This window comes from Amblyomma maculatum, chromosome 3, assembly GCF_055883805.1.
Source record: "Amblyomma maculatum isolate TAMU_Amacu chromosome 3, ASM5588380v1, whole genome shotgun sequence".
NCBI classification, from domain to species: Eukaryota; Metazoa; Arthropoda; class Arachnida; order Ixodida; family Ixodidae; genus Amblyomma; species Amblyomma maculatum.
In genome coordinates this window covers 149,860,868-149,876,836 of record NC_139346.1, presented here as the reverse complement: position 1 = coordinate 149,876,836, position 15,969 = coordinate 149,860,868, and the positions used below count along the sequence as shown (strand labels likewise).

Sequence of the window (15,969 nt, the reverse complement as noted above, 5' to 3'; positions counted from 1 at the left end):
CCTCCTTCAGAGTCACTACCTGGTAGCAGCGACCAGCGACGATGTTACTATGCCAAAAATTCATTTACATTGTAACGAGGGCCCGTAAAGTTTTTAAATTTGCCTGCTAAAAATGCGTCTTCCAGTGTCGAATAAACACAAAATGTTTCTTTCTTTATTAGGCAGGTAAGGCGTTATCCGCAGCATGGCCATGGCATGGTTGGTATGGTCATCAGATATTTTTTGTCTTTACATGATGTTTTAGGAATGCAAAGCAGAATAAAAATGTTGAACAATAGAGGTGAAAAGACCCTCGAGGTGTGGCCACAAGCGGCCATTCAAGTCATGTAGCCCACTTCTCGTGACCGCTATGGCGCGAAATTCAAATTTCTCCATTTAGTTGGCTTATCGGAAAAGAATAAAGAGAAAAACTCCATTACATTCAGGCATAGAGTGTAATAGTAATAAACTCTATGCACACAGGGGAGTCGTAAAATACTACGGGTCACAATTAAACTGCATTTGAGTCCTGAAATATTGAGTAGTGCATCCTCTCGTAAACATTTCTCACATGTTAACTGAACTACTAACATATTCTCTTGAAGTACGTCTAAAGGAACGTCCGATGCATCCAGACGTCGTTTCTCTTCGAAAATACAGTACGCCGCTACAGGTCCATAGATAAAGTACAGCTCAGCCCTCGCAGCTTTCGAGAACATGCAAAATAGGTTCGCCCATATAACATTTCGGCGCCCCACAATTACGCAGGTCGCCATTTTATTCCCTCTCGGTTGGGCGTAACAAGCGTCGCTGTCACTCGTACATGCTGAAAGCAAAAGCGATGACAGCAAGAAACGCTACCCACGTCATATCCAGGGCTTAAAGTCAACGGGGTCTCGGGGGGCCTGAGCCCCCCATCAATATTTTAGAGGGATCTGAGACCCCCCTCTCGAGCTTGAAACTGTAAGGACTGCGAATACGAAGCAGGCGACCATTTTTTATTCTTGTCAATGGTGTAATCGGGAGATTTCTTCTCTATCGTGTAGACAGTTTCGCAGTGAATATTAATTAAAACCACTAACACGTTTTCTAAAACCAGAGATTGAAAAAAATATTCATTTTTCCCCTTTATATAAAACAATTTGCAAAACAGCCTGAGGACACCCTGAAGGCCGCTTTCTCGCTTTCCCTGTTTATTTCCCATCACCAGTGTTCAAATCACTACAGACCGGGCCCTCTCCGATGGAGCCAGACTTTAAGCACTGGTCATATCAGAGATACGCATTCGCTCGTTTTTTTGTCGCACTTAATAATCTGTCAAAACGATGTATTTGCGTCGTCTGCAATCCTGCATCGGCGTCTGAAGCGCTGGTAAACGGGGACATTGAGCTTGCTAAGCACGCGTGACACGCGCATATCCAGGTGCATGCAGAACGGGGTAATCAACAAGAAATGTAGTGATAATTATACCATTATCCTCTCTCTCTCTCTCTCTCTCTCTCTCTCTCTCACACACACACACACACACACACACACACACACACACACACACACACACACACACACACACACACACACACACACACACACACACACACACACACACACACACACACACACACACACACACACACACACACACACACACACACACACACACACACACACACACACACACACACACACACACACACACACACACACACACACACACACACACACACACACACACACACACACACACACACACACACACACACACACACACACACACACACACACACACACACACACACACACACACACACACACACACACACACACACACACACACACACACACACACACACACACACACACACACACACACACACACACACACACACACACACACACACACACACACACACACACACACACACACACACACACACACACACACACACACACACACACACACACACACACACACACACACACACACACACACACACACACACACACACACACACACACACACACACACACACACACACACACACACACACACACACACACACACACACACACACACACACACACACACACACACACACACACACACACACACACACACACACACACACACACACACACACACACACACACACACACACACACACACACACACACACACACACACACACACACACACACACACACACACACACACACACACACACACACACACACACACACACACACACACACACACACACACACACACACACACACACACACACACACACACACACACACACACACACACACACACACACACACACACACACACACACACACATATATATATAGGCGGCCAGACAACATCTAAATAAAGCCGCACACGGCGACTAGCACAACCTAGAGCATTGCAGAAACATATGCGAGCGCCCGGAATATTCGAGACACATCTCGGTGCATCTTGCGCGACAAAGAAACTGATAAAGCTGCTTCTCCGACAACGAGCATGATCAAACAAAGAACACAGAAATGATACGCGTGCCAGTGACAAGGCCCCATACCGGCGGCTGTCGAAAAAAAAGAAAAAATAAAGATTTGAATGGCATGCGGCAATATATATATATATATATATATATATATATATATATATATATATATATATATATATATGCAGCACGAGCTGCATATCATTCAAGGGAGTACAGACAGCAAATTTCGAGTTCTGGTTTTGTGGTTTGTCTTTAAGCCTTGGCACCCAGTGATTATAGAATATGGCATAAAAAGTTCCAGCGCACCTCGAATGATTAATTGCACAACGATTTATTATGGTCAGTTTCGGTTCAGAATGCTAGCACCACGAACTGCGGTGAGGTAGCCGGTGTGGCAAGAGAACATGACGGAATGGTGTACCACCGAGCCCATGGGGGCTCTAAAGCCACTCGGGATAATGGGAGCGCGCCAGCATGCAAGGCACATGCAGATGCGTCTCGTTCCGACGCCTACTATGGCGCGGTCGCGCGGGGAAGAGCAAACCACTCACCGACCGAATTAGTAGTGCGGGCGGCATGTTTATTGCTTCCGCTCCGCCAGTGATCTGCCACGCCGCGCAAAAGACGACAGAGCAAAGCACGAGGCTCTATCCCACTCGGCGAGAGTGCTTAGTCCTTCTCCCGAGCTCGCGTTGGGATGGATGAACGGCGGTACAAACGCGTGGACTCATCGAGGCCAGTATATTGTGGAAGCAATGTCAACTGCTAATTTATGCCGCAAGTCGGAGGTTCGCCTTGTGATGCGCTAAGAACAGCCGAATCGCAGTAATAGCATGCCACAACGGGAGAAGAGACACCCAGGTCATCATGGCCTGGGTGTCTGGCGGCAACTGCCTGTCAGCCCATGCTGACTGAAGAGCCAAACCGCAAAGCTTAGCACAACCATTCTTTTTTTTTTTTTAATTCTACCTATCAGCCGTGCAAAAATCCTGCTGCATTCTACTTGAGGTCCTAAGCTGCTCCACAGGTGATGACCACGTCCCGCGAGTCTGCCGTGGCGAAGAAGTGCTCCACTTCAATACACAAGTGAACAGCTCAAAAGCCAGGATTGATCTAGCTGCTTCCGGATAAAGGGTGAACCTTTTTTGCTTTTTTTAGCAATTAGTGGAAGACTAGGCAAGTGACATCTCGCTTTGTCTGCTCGTGAAAATTCGCATACGTACCTGTAATTTAAATTCTCGTGGATCCGAGGTTAGTGCGAGCAGATAGAAATTGCCTCTGCGAGCAGAAGTGCGGCGCCTCGTATTTCAACATACGGCAGAAAATGGCATGTGCGTGATGTTTGAATATAAATAGCCAGGAATAATATTGTAGTTAAACGATAGCTGCTACTCAACGACTGGTGCCAAAAGGTAAACCCTAAAGACATGTCTTTTATTATGCACGCAGCAACACAAGCAATATAGGAATACCGGGTGTTTCAGAAAAGTAATAAAATGTTCCTAAACATAAGGAGTCCAAGAAAGTGTTTTTTTTTTTTTTTTTGCAGGTACGAACTTTCAGCCTCGGCGGACACAGTTTCTACAAAACCCTTCTAAATACACAACAAATCAACGAAAACTCCCTAATTAACTATTGGTTAACGCAGTAAAGAAAAAAAACTAATTGTTAATGCCGAGGGGAAGTATGAAGGCGGGGAAAAAATCATGCCATATCAGTTTTCGAAACGATGAAACACTAATTTTCTAAAGCACTGCAACTCTAGGAGCTTGGCGCTTTTTCTGCACGAAACCGAAACTGAGCGCACTGAGCGAGCAGGAAACTAGGTACCAACTAGGTACCAATCCTGTGGGATTGCTCAGAGGACCCGCCTCCCAAGGCTCACACAGAAGCTCCCTCACTTGAATCCTGGGAGAAAGTGCTGCGTAACGCGAGCCCCGGTATACAATTGGGCGCTGTAAACCGCGCTGAAGAAGTCGCCGCGAGCCACCAGGGGTAGCAGTTGCTATCATGCTCATTTTTTCAAAGCCGCCTAGCGGTTGTTTTCGAAAGTATTTCCGGGACACGAGTTGCGCCTGCTCGCTCGTCGCAGCGAGGATTGGCGTTGTTCGCAGTGGTGGTTTATTATTTTTTTTTTTCAGCTCGCGTCAATTTTTTCTATGGCTACCCGAAGCGTAAAGTTAAGGTTGGCCTTTGTGTACAGGCGAAAACATTGATGATGCTGCGGCCATCAGGGAGAAACTAAAGTACAAACGCGCCATGTGCCTCCTACAAATAAGCGGTAAATAACTAGCTGCATTTTCGACCTCTGCTTTTCTGTGGGTATTCCGCATCGAGTAATCAATTACTTTAACAGAATAATTGCTGTTTTTCCATTTACCCTTCATTTGCTTTGCAAGCTCTTGTAGAAAATATGTGCTCACGGCGACGCTCCTCGATCGAATATATCAGACATTCTGCGCCACCCGCCGTTACACCATGCCAGCCCCACCGCTCTGTTATAGGCATATCGCTTCATCAGTCGAATCCACAAGATTTTAATGCAGGGTCGCTAACGGTCCCGTATCGCAGAAAATTCGCCTCCGTCGTCGTCCGCCGTGAACGAAACATCTCGATGGAAAATTCAGGAGGAGTTTGAAATGTTCAGCTTAGCGCTAAATTTCTCAAGGGATTTCCGTAGACTAAATGAAGACTATTGAGCGGAATTGATAACGGAGTTGACTTTTAGGAAGGGGGGGGGGGGGGGGAGACGAACTTATGACTCGTTGCGAAACAGACACACGTTCATTTGTCGCGAAGGTTCGCTGGTTCAAACTGAATAAAGGTATACTTACTGAATTCGCGACGCGAACGGGACGTCCGACAACGCAATCGCGTTCTGACGTTAATAGGCGATGTTTAATTAAGCGCCCCTATGTTTAAAGCATCCCTCACGGGAGCCAGGTCCTCATAGGCAACATGCACATTTCTATGAAATGAATAGTTTTTTTTTTTTTTTTCATTTTACTCTTCTGTGATGTGATGTTTTTGCCTCTTATACTGCTGTTGTCAGGCCTGTCCGGTAGAGTGGGGCAGTAGTTCTGTTTTAGGCATCTTCTTATAGCATTTCTCTTACCGAGCCTGTTCGGGTATGAATAGTATAATCTGGTGTTGTGACGGACGTCTTTTGCATCAGTCTAGGTTCTCTAGCATTTTTCTTTTGTTTTGTCTAGGCTATACCTTTCTTTCTCTTCCTCTCTCCCTTGTATTTGGCTTATCAGTTCGTCCTCTCATTTTTTTTTTCCTTTTTCATTCTTTTGCTCCTTATTATAGTTTTCTTTTTCTGTTTGTGAATTTTTGTGAGCCTACCATTACAATGCCGTTGGAGACTGCAGAGCTCTATTTTCCGCTCCATTTTATTTCTATTTCATTTCTATTTGTTGTGGACTATCCTGCTTATTATTTTACTCCAGTCTCTCCTGTTTTCTCTTCTTGTGTTATGTACGTCTGCCTCTCTCACCACACGTTCTTTGTCATTTTTTGTATATTCGTTGAGGTTGGAGCTGTTGAGGTTGTGGCAGACTACAGGTGCGATTAGCCTTACGGGTTCTGCAAACAATTTTTATATCCGTTGTTTTACTGCTGTTCTTTGCTTTTTCGGTTCTGTTTCCTGTTGTTGTCTTGTTCGCAGGTCTGTAGGTGTTTTTTTTTTTTTAGGCCAGCGTAGACCGTCTTGCAACTCGGACCTCATTCTCTTTTATTTTTGTGATTATTATTGTTTTTATTGCACTGTTTAAACAAAAGTTTTTTTTATAATCGTCAGCTTTTGCTCCTTTTTATTTATTTTTGTCTTCAAGCCAGGTGAAGCTTTTGCTAGTACGGGCTCCCCCTCTATTATTATTTTTTTTAGTTGCTCGAGAGGACAAATAAAATGGGTTAAATCGGCTTAGCGCAACGATGGATTGGATCGCGGCGATGACACGTTTTAAAGCGTATACAGACGAAAATAGTGAAACGCGACAAAGCGGGCGCTTACAATCTCCGCTTCGTAAACCTTATGCACTTAGGTAAAAGGACAAAATATTTAGAGATTCTGCTCTTAACAAGCACCGCTTATATAGGCCATTAAATCCATTTACCGTGCGCCTGGAGCTCTGTGTCTAATTATTTCGTACCTGACGCTCATCATATCCATCTTTACTTTGCACTAAGGCCCTATTAATGGCTTCAGAAATTAAGTGCCACAAAATATACAGCACTGCATTATATTCAGGTTTACTCAGTAACCATCATAATTATTATTGCGAAAGCAATACTGCTCGCAGTTTAGGCCTTCAGCGTGCAACGGCGGTGACCACCATTGACCTTTGACCTTTAGACGACCCCCGTAGGCGACCCCAAGCTGGCAGGAGCTACCAACTTGGGTCTTGTTTCACATGGGACGGTTATGTCAGAATCAGTCTGCTAGGGCCCTGGCATTCACGTTACCCCTATAGGCCACCACTAAGGCACGTTTATAGGGGTTGGTTAAAGCGGGGCTTTATATGTGGGCTGAGGAAGAAGAAAAAGAGAAGAAGAACGCTCGGTCACCCGCACCTAATGCTTTCGCTCAATATTTGGTTCAGCAGCGTTGAACCCTTGTAATTTTTTTCCCGTACCTAAACGCGAATAATAGTGATCTTCGAAAATTCACGATGATGCACCGACATTATTTGGAATGCTCTCATATCGAAATATCAGACACGAATGACAAACAATTTGTTAACGCGAAGTTATCTCGAACAGTACGCTCTAGGGCGTATTGCTTGATGAGCTGGGACGAGTAAATACAATATCCAACTCATTTTGTTACAGCTTTTGAATATTAACAAAAAGAATACCTATCGCTGGAGATGCTCCGTAGTTTGCGCCAAATTGTATTGGCAGCGGATGTTGTATATGCAACGATGCAATCGTCGAGGGAAACCAATTTACGACGCGAGGACTGCATAGAAACACACTGCTAGCAGACGACGTGGCCGGCTCCGATCCTGGATTTATTTTCAACTCTGCCACGAGTGGCGTGGCCATGGCTTTGCACGGGGCGTATACACTATACATTGTACACTAGCACTGGTTAGCACAAAAACCAGACTGCGCTAATTAAAGAGTTGTCTAGAGAGTTTCAGTTAATTAGTTGTTAATTAGAAGAGTTTTGCAGTAAATTATACCGACGAGGCTGACAGATTGTTTATGCCGATACTTTTTCGTAATTAGAACTGATTCTTTTTACAGATTTTTGAAAGCGTTCGCTGAAGCACCCGATATATTTCCATTTTATTGCTTGCACACTTGCAGTACGCGCACCGAAAGCCAATCGCGCTCCAGTGGGTACACTAAGAAAGCAGTAAACAGGGCTGGCAATCGTGCGACTCGTATGCATGCAATTGTTCGACTTGAATTTGCCGTGTATTATATGATCAACTCCGTATCAAATGACACCATCGCAACCGCGTTACCGGGCATACAACTGATAGTCTTCTGATACGTCAGACTTCGATAACTGCGAGGTACGCGTGATAAAAACTGTACCGGCACTGTCCGACGTACCTTTAGCCGTAGCCACCTTCTTTCCTCCTCTTGACGTACAGTCTCAGCCTTGCATTATCTTTCGAAAGCAAACAAAAATAAAACTGAATTATAATAATAATTGGTTCACAGGAAAGAAAAGGCGCAGCATCTGTCACACTTGCCACCAGCAGAGCCGACTGCATCACTGTATAGTCCACACGTAGTTCGTGGCCCAAAAACAGTAGGGCCTCTAACAAAAAGCATTCTTCTTTATTTTTTTTTTAATTTTTCACATATATCCCCAGGACCGTAGAATTATATCGGAAAAATTATATTGGGAAGAATAACAAAAATCAGGCGTTAAATAAAGAGAACGGTGCGCATTATGCTAATTTTGAACCGCTGTCGACACAGGAAGATGGTTCCATTCACGTGACGTCTTGGGAAAAAATGTACAAGTGGTCGCGGCGAGATAATACGCAAAGTGGAGATGAGATAAGTTCGCGTTTTTAGATATCAGGAGCCGGTGCCTCATAGACCATCTTCTGCAACGTCCGACCTAATCGGAGCGAGAACACCGCAGTCATGATTCTAATACGTGTACCAAGGCTCCGAGTCCACGAGACGAGGTGAACAAAATGTGACTTTATGCATTAATTTACAGGCATGGTAGAGGATAGAACAATATCGGCACAGAGGCCGAAAGCTACTTAATGCCTGCGACTGTCTCCGCACAGCGCCGGCCAGGGAGAATCCGCCACGTTCCCTCCGGCTGAGGAGCACAACACACGATGGTCGTTCACGATGGTATCTCTCGACAACCTACCGAGCGCTTTCTTTTATAGACCAGGAAGCCGTTGGCATTTGAACTGTCCAGTCCGGATACAGCAGTTGACGGCGGCCCAAGAGACCCAACAGAGAGCGCACTGGTATCCCATCGCGGATGGAGGTGGGCAGGAGGGCGCGCCTTTAGGTCGACGGCGAGGAGATTGAGGCGCCATGGTGTCTGGCTTGACGTGTCTAGACATGTTTGACGTCGAGGCTTCTTCTAAATGCGCCGGCGCCATGCGGAGCAGCACCGGGGTTTGTAAAGGGGCGTCAGGCGCTCGCCGGTGCCCGCTTGACTCCACTCGTCGGCAGCTGCAGAAGCCCGATCCTAACAGCTCGTCCCGAAGAGGTCTCGAAAGGGGTCACACCTCCTCGGTTCTCCTGAAGAGGCCGTATCAGCTGGGCTGGCCGCCGGTCCCCGGTTCTGTCCAGAAGGAGGTGGGCCAGCGGAGAGGGAGAGTAACTTGAACACATCACTCTCGCGCTCTTTCACACACACGCGTGCCTGTTGACACGCCTCCGGCAAGATCTTGCTTGAAGGACAGGAGGTGTTCTTGATATTCTAGAAAATCTCGACCGGCTAATGGTACCGGTTCCCAGGTGAAAATCCTAGCTGGTCTAATTGGTTTAAGGAACAAATCGCCAGTTCATCCTAGTTTGTTCCCAGTTAGATAACAATGGATCCCCAACTGGAATTGAATTGGGATCAACTGGGAATTTGTTCCTTAAACCATTTAGACCAGTTAAGATTTTCACCTGGGTTCCTTGGCGCGGCGAGATGCGCTTCACTCGTGGGATGACTTGTACAGCACTACGACCACCAAGACAACTCCCAGGCATCTCAACATGGTTATCAGCGACCAGGTCGGCCAAAGTAACACCAAACCGAAAGACGCACAAGTACCCCGACTCTGCCCCGGGACACACCAGGCTGTTCACAACAAACATGGCACCATATCCATTCTTAAATTTAGATTCTGAGTGGTTCGGCCGAATAACACAGCACATCATTACCCTTTTTGCAAGACTCAAGTCGCAGAGCCGAGCGAAAAGCATAATTTCTAACATACACATTAATTATTGCACAGATATGTCCATTGATTGAACAGACACACAACGATTGAAGTTTCTTCTTTGCTGTAGCACTTCAATATAGCGTGGTCAACCCATCGGAGTTGCCATAAATTTGCCCTTCTTATATCTCATAGAGAAGTTATTTTTTGCAATGATATTTATTGCCTCAGGCATCAGTAGTGTATGAGATGAAGAATGAATAAAGGATCAAATGAATGGAAAAAGGTTGGCTAATTTTATGAAGCCCAGGAGTGAGCGATGATGTGGTCCCTGAGGCCAAGTGATATGCAAGTCAAGCGCGGAAGCTGTGCGCTTGATCTGCGCGTCTTATCTGTGCGCTGACGTGTCACTCGCAAATAGCTCGATAAAGTTAATGATAAACGCTAATGACTAATAATGACTAACATTACATATTATAATGTCCAAAGTGTCAAACAACGACTTGTAATTACCGCAACTGATTGGAGATGCGCAAAATACTTAGCTATGAATGGGAGTGACTGCAATGACTAGGCATGGCTCATCATGACTATAAAACGACCAATATGTCAAGCAACGACTTGAAATTACTGTAATTGTTTGGAAATGAGTAAATTGCCTAGGCATGACTCATCATGACTGCTAATGACTAAGAAACAACCAATATATCAAACGACGGCTTTTATAACCGCAAATTATTGGAAATGTGTAAAAATGCATTGCTATGAGTGGTAATGACCACATTGATTAGGCATTACTCATAATGACTACAAAATTATAGCTTTCGTCGTTCTCTTCTTAAAAGAGACGTGCAAGAGATCCTGTAAATTTTTTCTTGCAGTTTATTAATACGATGCCATTTGCATGTAGATATGAATTCCCATGACATCACCTCATTCGCATTACGAAAATGACACACAAAATCTGTTCAGAAAACTCGACCTTAATTTATTCAGGAAATGCGTTCTCCTTCGACTTTACCATTTTTTTTTCGGCAAACGTATCGCCGTTTCTCGTAGTCGTACTGCTTTAATTGTTGTTGTGCAATTACACATGGCCGAAGTTTACCTATACTCTAAAGCAGCTTCGTAGAAAACAGCAGTTTGATGACCAAAGTGCGCCACGAAAATGTGGAATGAAATATAAGCCTACTTTTCTACTATATTCCATGCAATGAATTGCAGAGGAAATGAACAGGAATTAAACGACATCTGGACGCTCTGTCCCGAGCCCCAAGCGCAGGTTATATAAAAAAAACTACAGAAGTCCTCCCTGAGCCGACATTTTGATCCTTGCTTTTATGTTTCCACAATTTAAACTGTCATGTTTCATGTGCAAGTTCGCTTCAGTCGGAGGCGGTTCTAGACTCGTGCCTGTGTGGCTGATATGTCTCGTGCGCAGGAATTCACAACCAATAACCTTGGAACTTTGTCACTTTTTATATAACTTCAACCCTGCGCTATTTTGAAGGTCACGTGACGCACTGCTCGCAAGATCTTGAGGCGCAAGTTGTGCGCGTTCATACTTCGAGAAGGAATTAGTGAAACCTACTGTCGCAGTGTATTCACCGCTTCACTAAGGTGAACAGTTCCAACAAACAAAAGCGTGTTTGCGAACGACGTGTTGTTTTTATTGCTTCGACTTTAAACTTCTCAATTAAAAAAAATAAGATTAGATGGCTGGTGGGTTGACTCTTGACAGGCGAATGAACGAGGGGGTGTGGAAATGCCGCATAGAGATGCTTCTTTCGAATGGCTGGTCGTGGACATGGGGTGCTTGGTCAGGATGCATGATGGCCTCGGTTCGTCTCAACATTTCTGTAAATGAAAAAAAAAAAAGACATGACCAAATGAAACGAATCCTAGTTTCCAAGGATAAGCAGTCGCCGTTTATATAAGCTTAATCTTCTGAAAGTTATCGACCATGTGTTCGTTTGCAATTCTCATTCATTCAGCAATGAAACAACTTTAGAAAAACATTTTTTTTGATAACCTAATATCGCAGCATTTGCAGCCGGATGCGGAACCGTTCGACCTGTTATTTAAATATGGGGCCATATGTTAACAGGTCTTCGGGTTGTTTTCTGATAATTGGGCCAGAAGGTATAGCTTGTGAAGGGAGTAATATCGCACCCGTACTTTTTTTCTGCGTGATGCTTGGGAAGATTACTGATGCGGCATTCGTTAATGAGTACGATTTAATCTCATTAAAAAGAGTTAAATAATCCCGTTCTACAGCTGTAAAGCAGAGATGGACCACAGCGTAGACAATTGAACGCCTTTAAGGAATATCGCAGTTCGGACTAGTTTGTCCATGGCATTTCTTCAAAACACTGCAGTGAATCAGGTTGAAGACCAGACCCAAAAAACAGAAAGGGCAGACAACACAGCACCTGCGTTGTCTGCTGGTTTCTTCTTGTCCCTGTATTGAGTTTCTTAAGCTACAATGTTTTGGAAGATAGCTAAGAAGGAGCAGTGATGGCTAACTTCAGTGGAAGGTTGAATTAGATTAGACTGCTAAATGTTAACTTCGTAGTGCGAAGGGGCGACAGACGGAGCTAGATGCCAACGTGGTGGTATCTACGCATCAACAATGCAAAAACTGCGCATTAACGATGCTCGCGACAAAGTATACGCACACTTCTTGAGGACTGGGACGTAGTTGTAGCCGCCGACTCCGTAGCCGTAGCTCAGGCCATACGGGGACACTCCGTAGCCGTAGTAGGTGGGCACGTGGGCCACGGTCGGGGTGTAGGCGGTGGACACCACCTTGGCTGCCGTGGGGACAGCGTGGACGACCGTCGGGGCGACGTAGCTTCCGGCCACCTTGGACACGCTCACAGGCACGCCAGGCTGGGTCTCGTACGTGTCGGTCACCTTGGCCTCAATGGTCGGAGTGTGCACCACGTACTTGCTAGGTGTGTGCACGGTGTGGTACACGGGAGCGCGGTACACTCCGTAGCCGGTGTATGGAGCATACGGGTAGTAGCCATAGCCGTATCCGTAGCCGAGGCCGACATACGGTGACACGTAGCCGCCATAGGCGACACAGGCCAGAGCCAGGAGGAGGCAAGCACGGAGCTGGGAAGAGAACTGTAATTTAGTCGAGGGCTTTTAAGAAGGCGCATCGTCTAGTATAATCTATAGACGATTAGTTTCGATCTATACGCCACAAATGAGATCTGCAGTTGTGACCATTTCATATTGGCGTATTCGACTTTCGGCCAATGTGTGGAGTGGGAAGGCTTCAATTTGGCGATGATACTGCGAATGTATTGAGGATACTAACGTAAATGAAAGCGTATGCTGCTGATGACGCCGTATATGTTGTTAAGGGCGAAGCACTTATTAACTGAACAGATTTTTGGCTCACTCCCGATCACGCTGCCAGGTGTCGTGGTGTGGCATAGAAAGTAGATATAATTCTGTTTAGGGCTTTGCTTGCTACCATTTCTCAGAAGCACTTCTCGAGTATGCATTTGAAATATTTATAATTTTGCTCTCTTTTACACGTATAAGGCGCATAAAGACATCTGAACGACATCCGAGTGAGGGTGCTCGGAGTTAAATTTTGGCTCCCCGTGTGCATAACGTTCATAGCCGCTGAAATTACAGCTGGAAACTCGACTTCTCTAAATGTACGACTTTCACGTTAAGACGAACGCAGATCAACTCTGCATGCGAGGGGCAAGGTTATAAGCTACGCAATTCCCTGGCCGCTCTGCGACAAGCACTACTCCGAACGAGTGGAAGTTAAGGCTTCAGTACAAAGCTTTACGGAGCAGCTCTCCTACTTGTGGGCATCAAAAGTCGAACCGGGCCACGAGTATGAACGAAAGTTCAGCTGGTATACTTACTCCAGACATGATGGGATGGTCGTACAGCTGATCTTGGATCGGAACTGTGGGTGATCTGTGCCGACCGATGGGTCCCCTTTATATACCAGTCCTGGCCCTCAGAAGAAAAGGCGGGGCATCTACACAGCCGTGGTTCCAGTACGCGAGGCCCTCCTATCAGGACCGGCCTTCCTCCGCAGGTTATGCGCTCCCATGAAAGCAGCATAGACACTTCGTGCAATGTCATTATTTCTTTCGCGTTCCACTGTCCGCTATTGGCAACCGGCAGTTAACCCCCTTTTTTAGGTGTTTGAATGATAGTATCGATTAAAGCTTGTGCGTTTACTATGCGAGCAGAGATATTCAGAGAGGGGGGGGGGGGGGGGGGGGAGATTGCCGGGGTTACAAACTTCGTCCGGAATGTGAGGGTCACGTACCCTGCGGAATCCCCTGCGCGGTCTGTTTTGTCTGACTTCGGGTAAATAAATTAGTAAACAAGAGGCGGGCAGTGGAGCGCGATAGCCATCGACGGGGAACGAGTGAAAGGGTTACGATGGTAGGGGCAAGATATAAATGGGGCATCTATTTTTAGAAACCGCTCCACTCTACTTCTCTTTTTTACGTGCCGCCGCCGCACGTCGGCTTTTACTTTTTTCACTCGGTCGACGGGTGGCAGTGCTGCCTGTCTGTATTTTATAAACCCAGTTTTTAATCTCTCTGTAAGTGCGTGATTTTAAGCAGAACAAGCAAAGGCGGCGGCACATCGGGCATGAAAAAGTGGAAAAACAAAAATAAATAAAACGAATTCTGCCTCTTCGATGATCGCCCCTCCTCCACGTGTCGCTTGGCTTCCTGATAACTGCTTTAGTATTCAACCCTTCCCCCTTCGTCGCATGATACTTGCACTTTGACTTTTTACTACGTTGACCCTGCGTGGTCACTTTTTTCCTTCTCCACAAAGGCACCATGTGAGACAGGCGCTTCTAACCTCGAGTGGTTGTCTACATGCCCTGTGAGTTTCTACTTTTTCGCGCCGCTTTGGTGGCGGAGGCTGTCACTGCGTCGGGTCCCACGGGAGTGAGCTGCCCCTCTGGCCCGCGGCCCTCGTTGCTATATCTGACCCGAGGTGCTTGCTGCCTCTGCTCCACGTGTCGGTTGAACCAGCTGGCCCGGGGTCATCGGCGGAAGTCAAGGACGACGTGATGTCGGCTACGCCTTGCGCTGAAGAGCCGTTTATATTGGCCTTGCCACCATGGTTATGGCCCGCGTGTGTTGAGAGAAGTCAGAAAGAAACCTGTGCGGGTACATGCATTTTTAACCTTTCTTTTAATGTACGACGTCTGTGCTGGCAAGCGTGAGAAAGGGATTGCAGGGTCAAGTGTGACCAGACTCTCCTGTCGAAGTACTCTGGCCGTTTATAAGTTTCTAAGATGTCCACCTTTAGCCCTTGGTTCGATTGCTGAAAAGTATAACTGAAGAGTGCGCGTTGACTACAGTGAAGATCGAATTGGATGCTAGTAAACCACTTTTAATTGTTATGACCTTGTTTTGTGGCCAAGAAACGTGAAGATTTTAACTGTTGCCCGTTTCGCAAAGACACAGGTCAGAATCTGATCGTTCGAGGGGAGAGAATTAATTTGTACAAAATTTTCCGAAGCTTTACTTCATTATGCGAGCAGATTAACGCGAAGAGGTTGAAAAATATGCCTACGTGTAGAATCAATAGATTTTTTTGTTCATTAATGCCGCGCTCATAAAATTCTTAGGTGGTGAACACAAGCGATCCTGCAAGGAACCTTCGTGGTAATTCAGGACAGCATTGATACGTCACAGTAGGATGCTCGTAGACGGAGTTCTCCACGAACGGCCTAAGAAACTTTACCGGCCTACATGAAGCATTAGTCAAGAAAGAATAAATGCATAAAACCTTTGTTGCAAGGGGGGGCATGGCTATTCTGGAGCAGTAGGAGTCATATTGTTGAAAGAAAAACTTGTACTGCTGTATGTTATCAGAAAAAATGAAATAGCTGCGTATTGTTGTCAGTAGTCCATTGCGAGAAGATGTTTCTGTAACATCAATGACCGAAGTTATTAGTTAGAATTAAATCATCGGAAATGGAACAAAAATCTGGAAAATTGAAAACCACTAAAGAAACCCAGCCCTGTTAGCTCGGAAAACAACAGAAAACAACTCCTACAGACCTGAACGGTCACGAAAGAGCGCAAAACAACTCTATGCCTGCCCCAGCTGTAGCA

The 15,969-nt window shown here is 45.7% G+C and overlaps 1 protein-coding gene across 1 annotated transcript; it reads right to left on the bottom strand.

Annotated features, from left to right (window-relative positions):
• Positions 1-9,095: 9,095 nt before the first annotated feature.
• Positions 9,096-13,743, bottom strand: LOC146196427 (uncharacterized). Its single transcript, XM_084597009.1, has 3 exons — positions 13,735-13,743; positions 12,519-12,958; positions 9,096-9,249 (listed from the first exon to the last, which is right to left on the bottom strand). Exons 1-3 carry the CDS (start codon positions 13,741-13,743, stop codon positions 9,096-9,098), a joined length of 603 nt encoding a protein of 200 aa, XP_084453135.1.
• Positions 13,744-15,969: the final 2,226 nt, after the last annotated feature.

Bases quoted from the DNA above. Each gene is read 5' to 3' on its own strand.
- LOC146196427 (XM_084597009.1), bottom strand. The intron at 9,250-12,518 runs GTGTGCGTATAC...CCTTCTGGACAG, and splicing joins TACGTCCCAGTCCTCAAGAA to AACCGGGGACCGGCGGCCAG.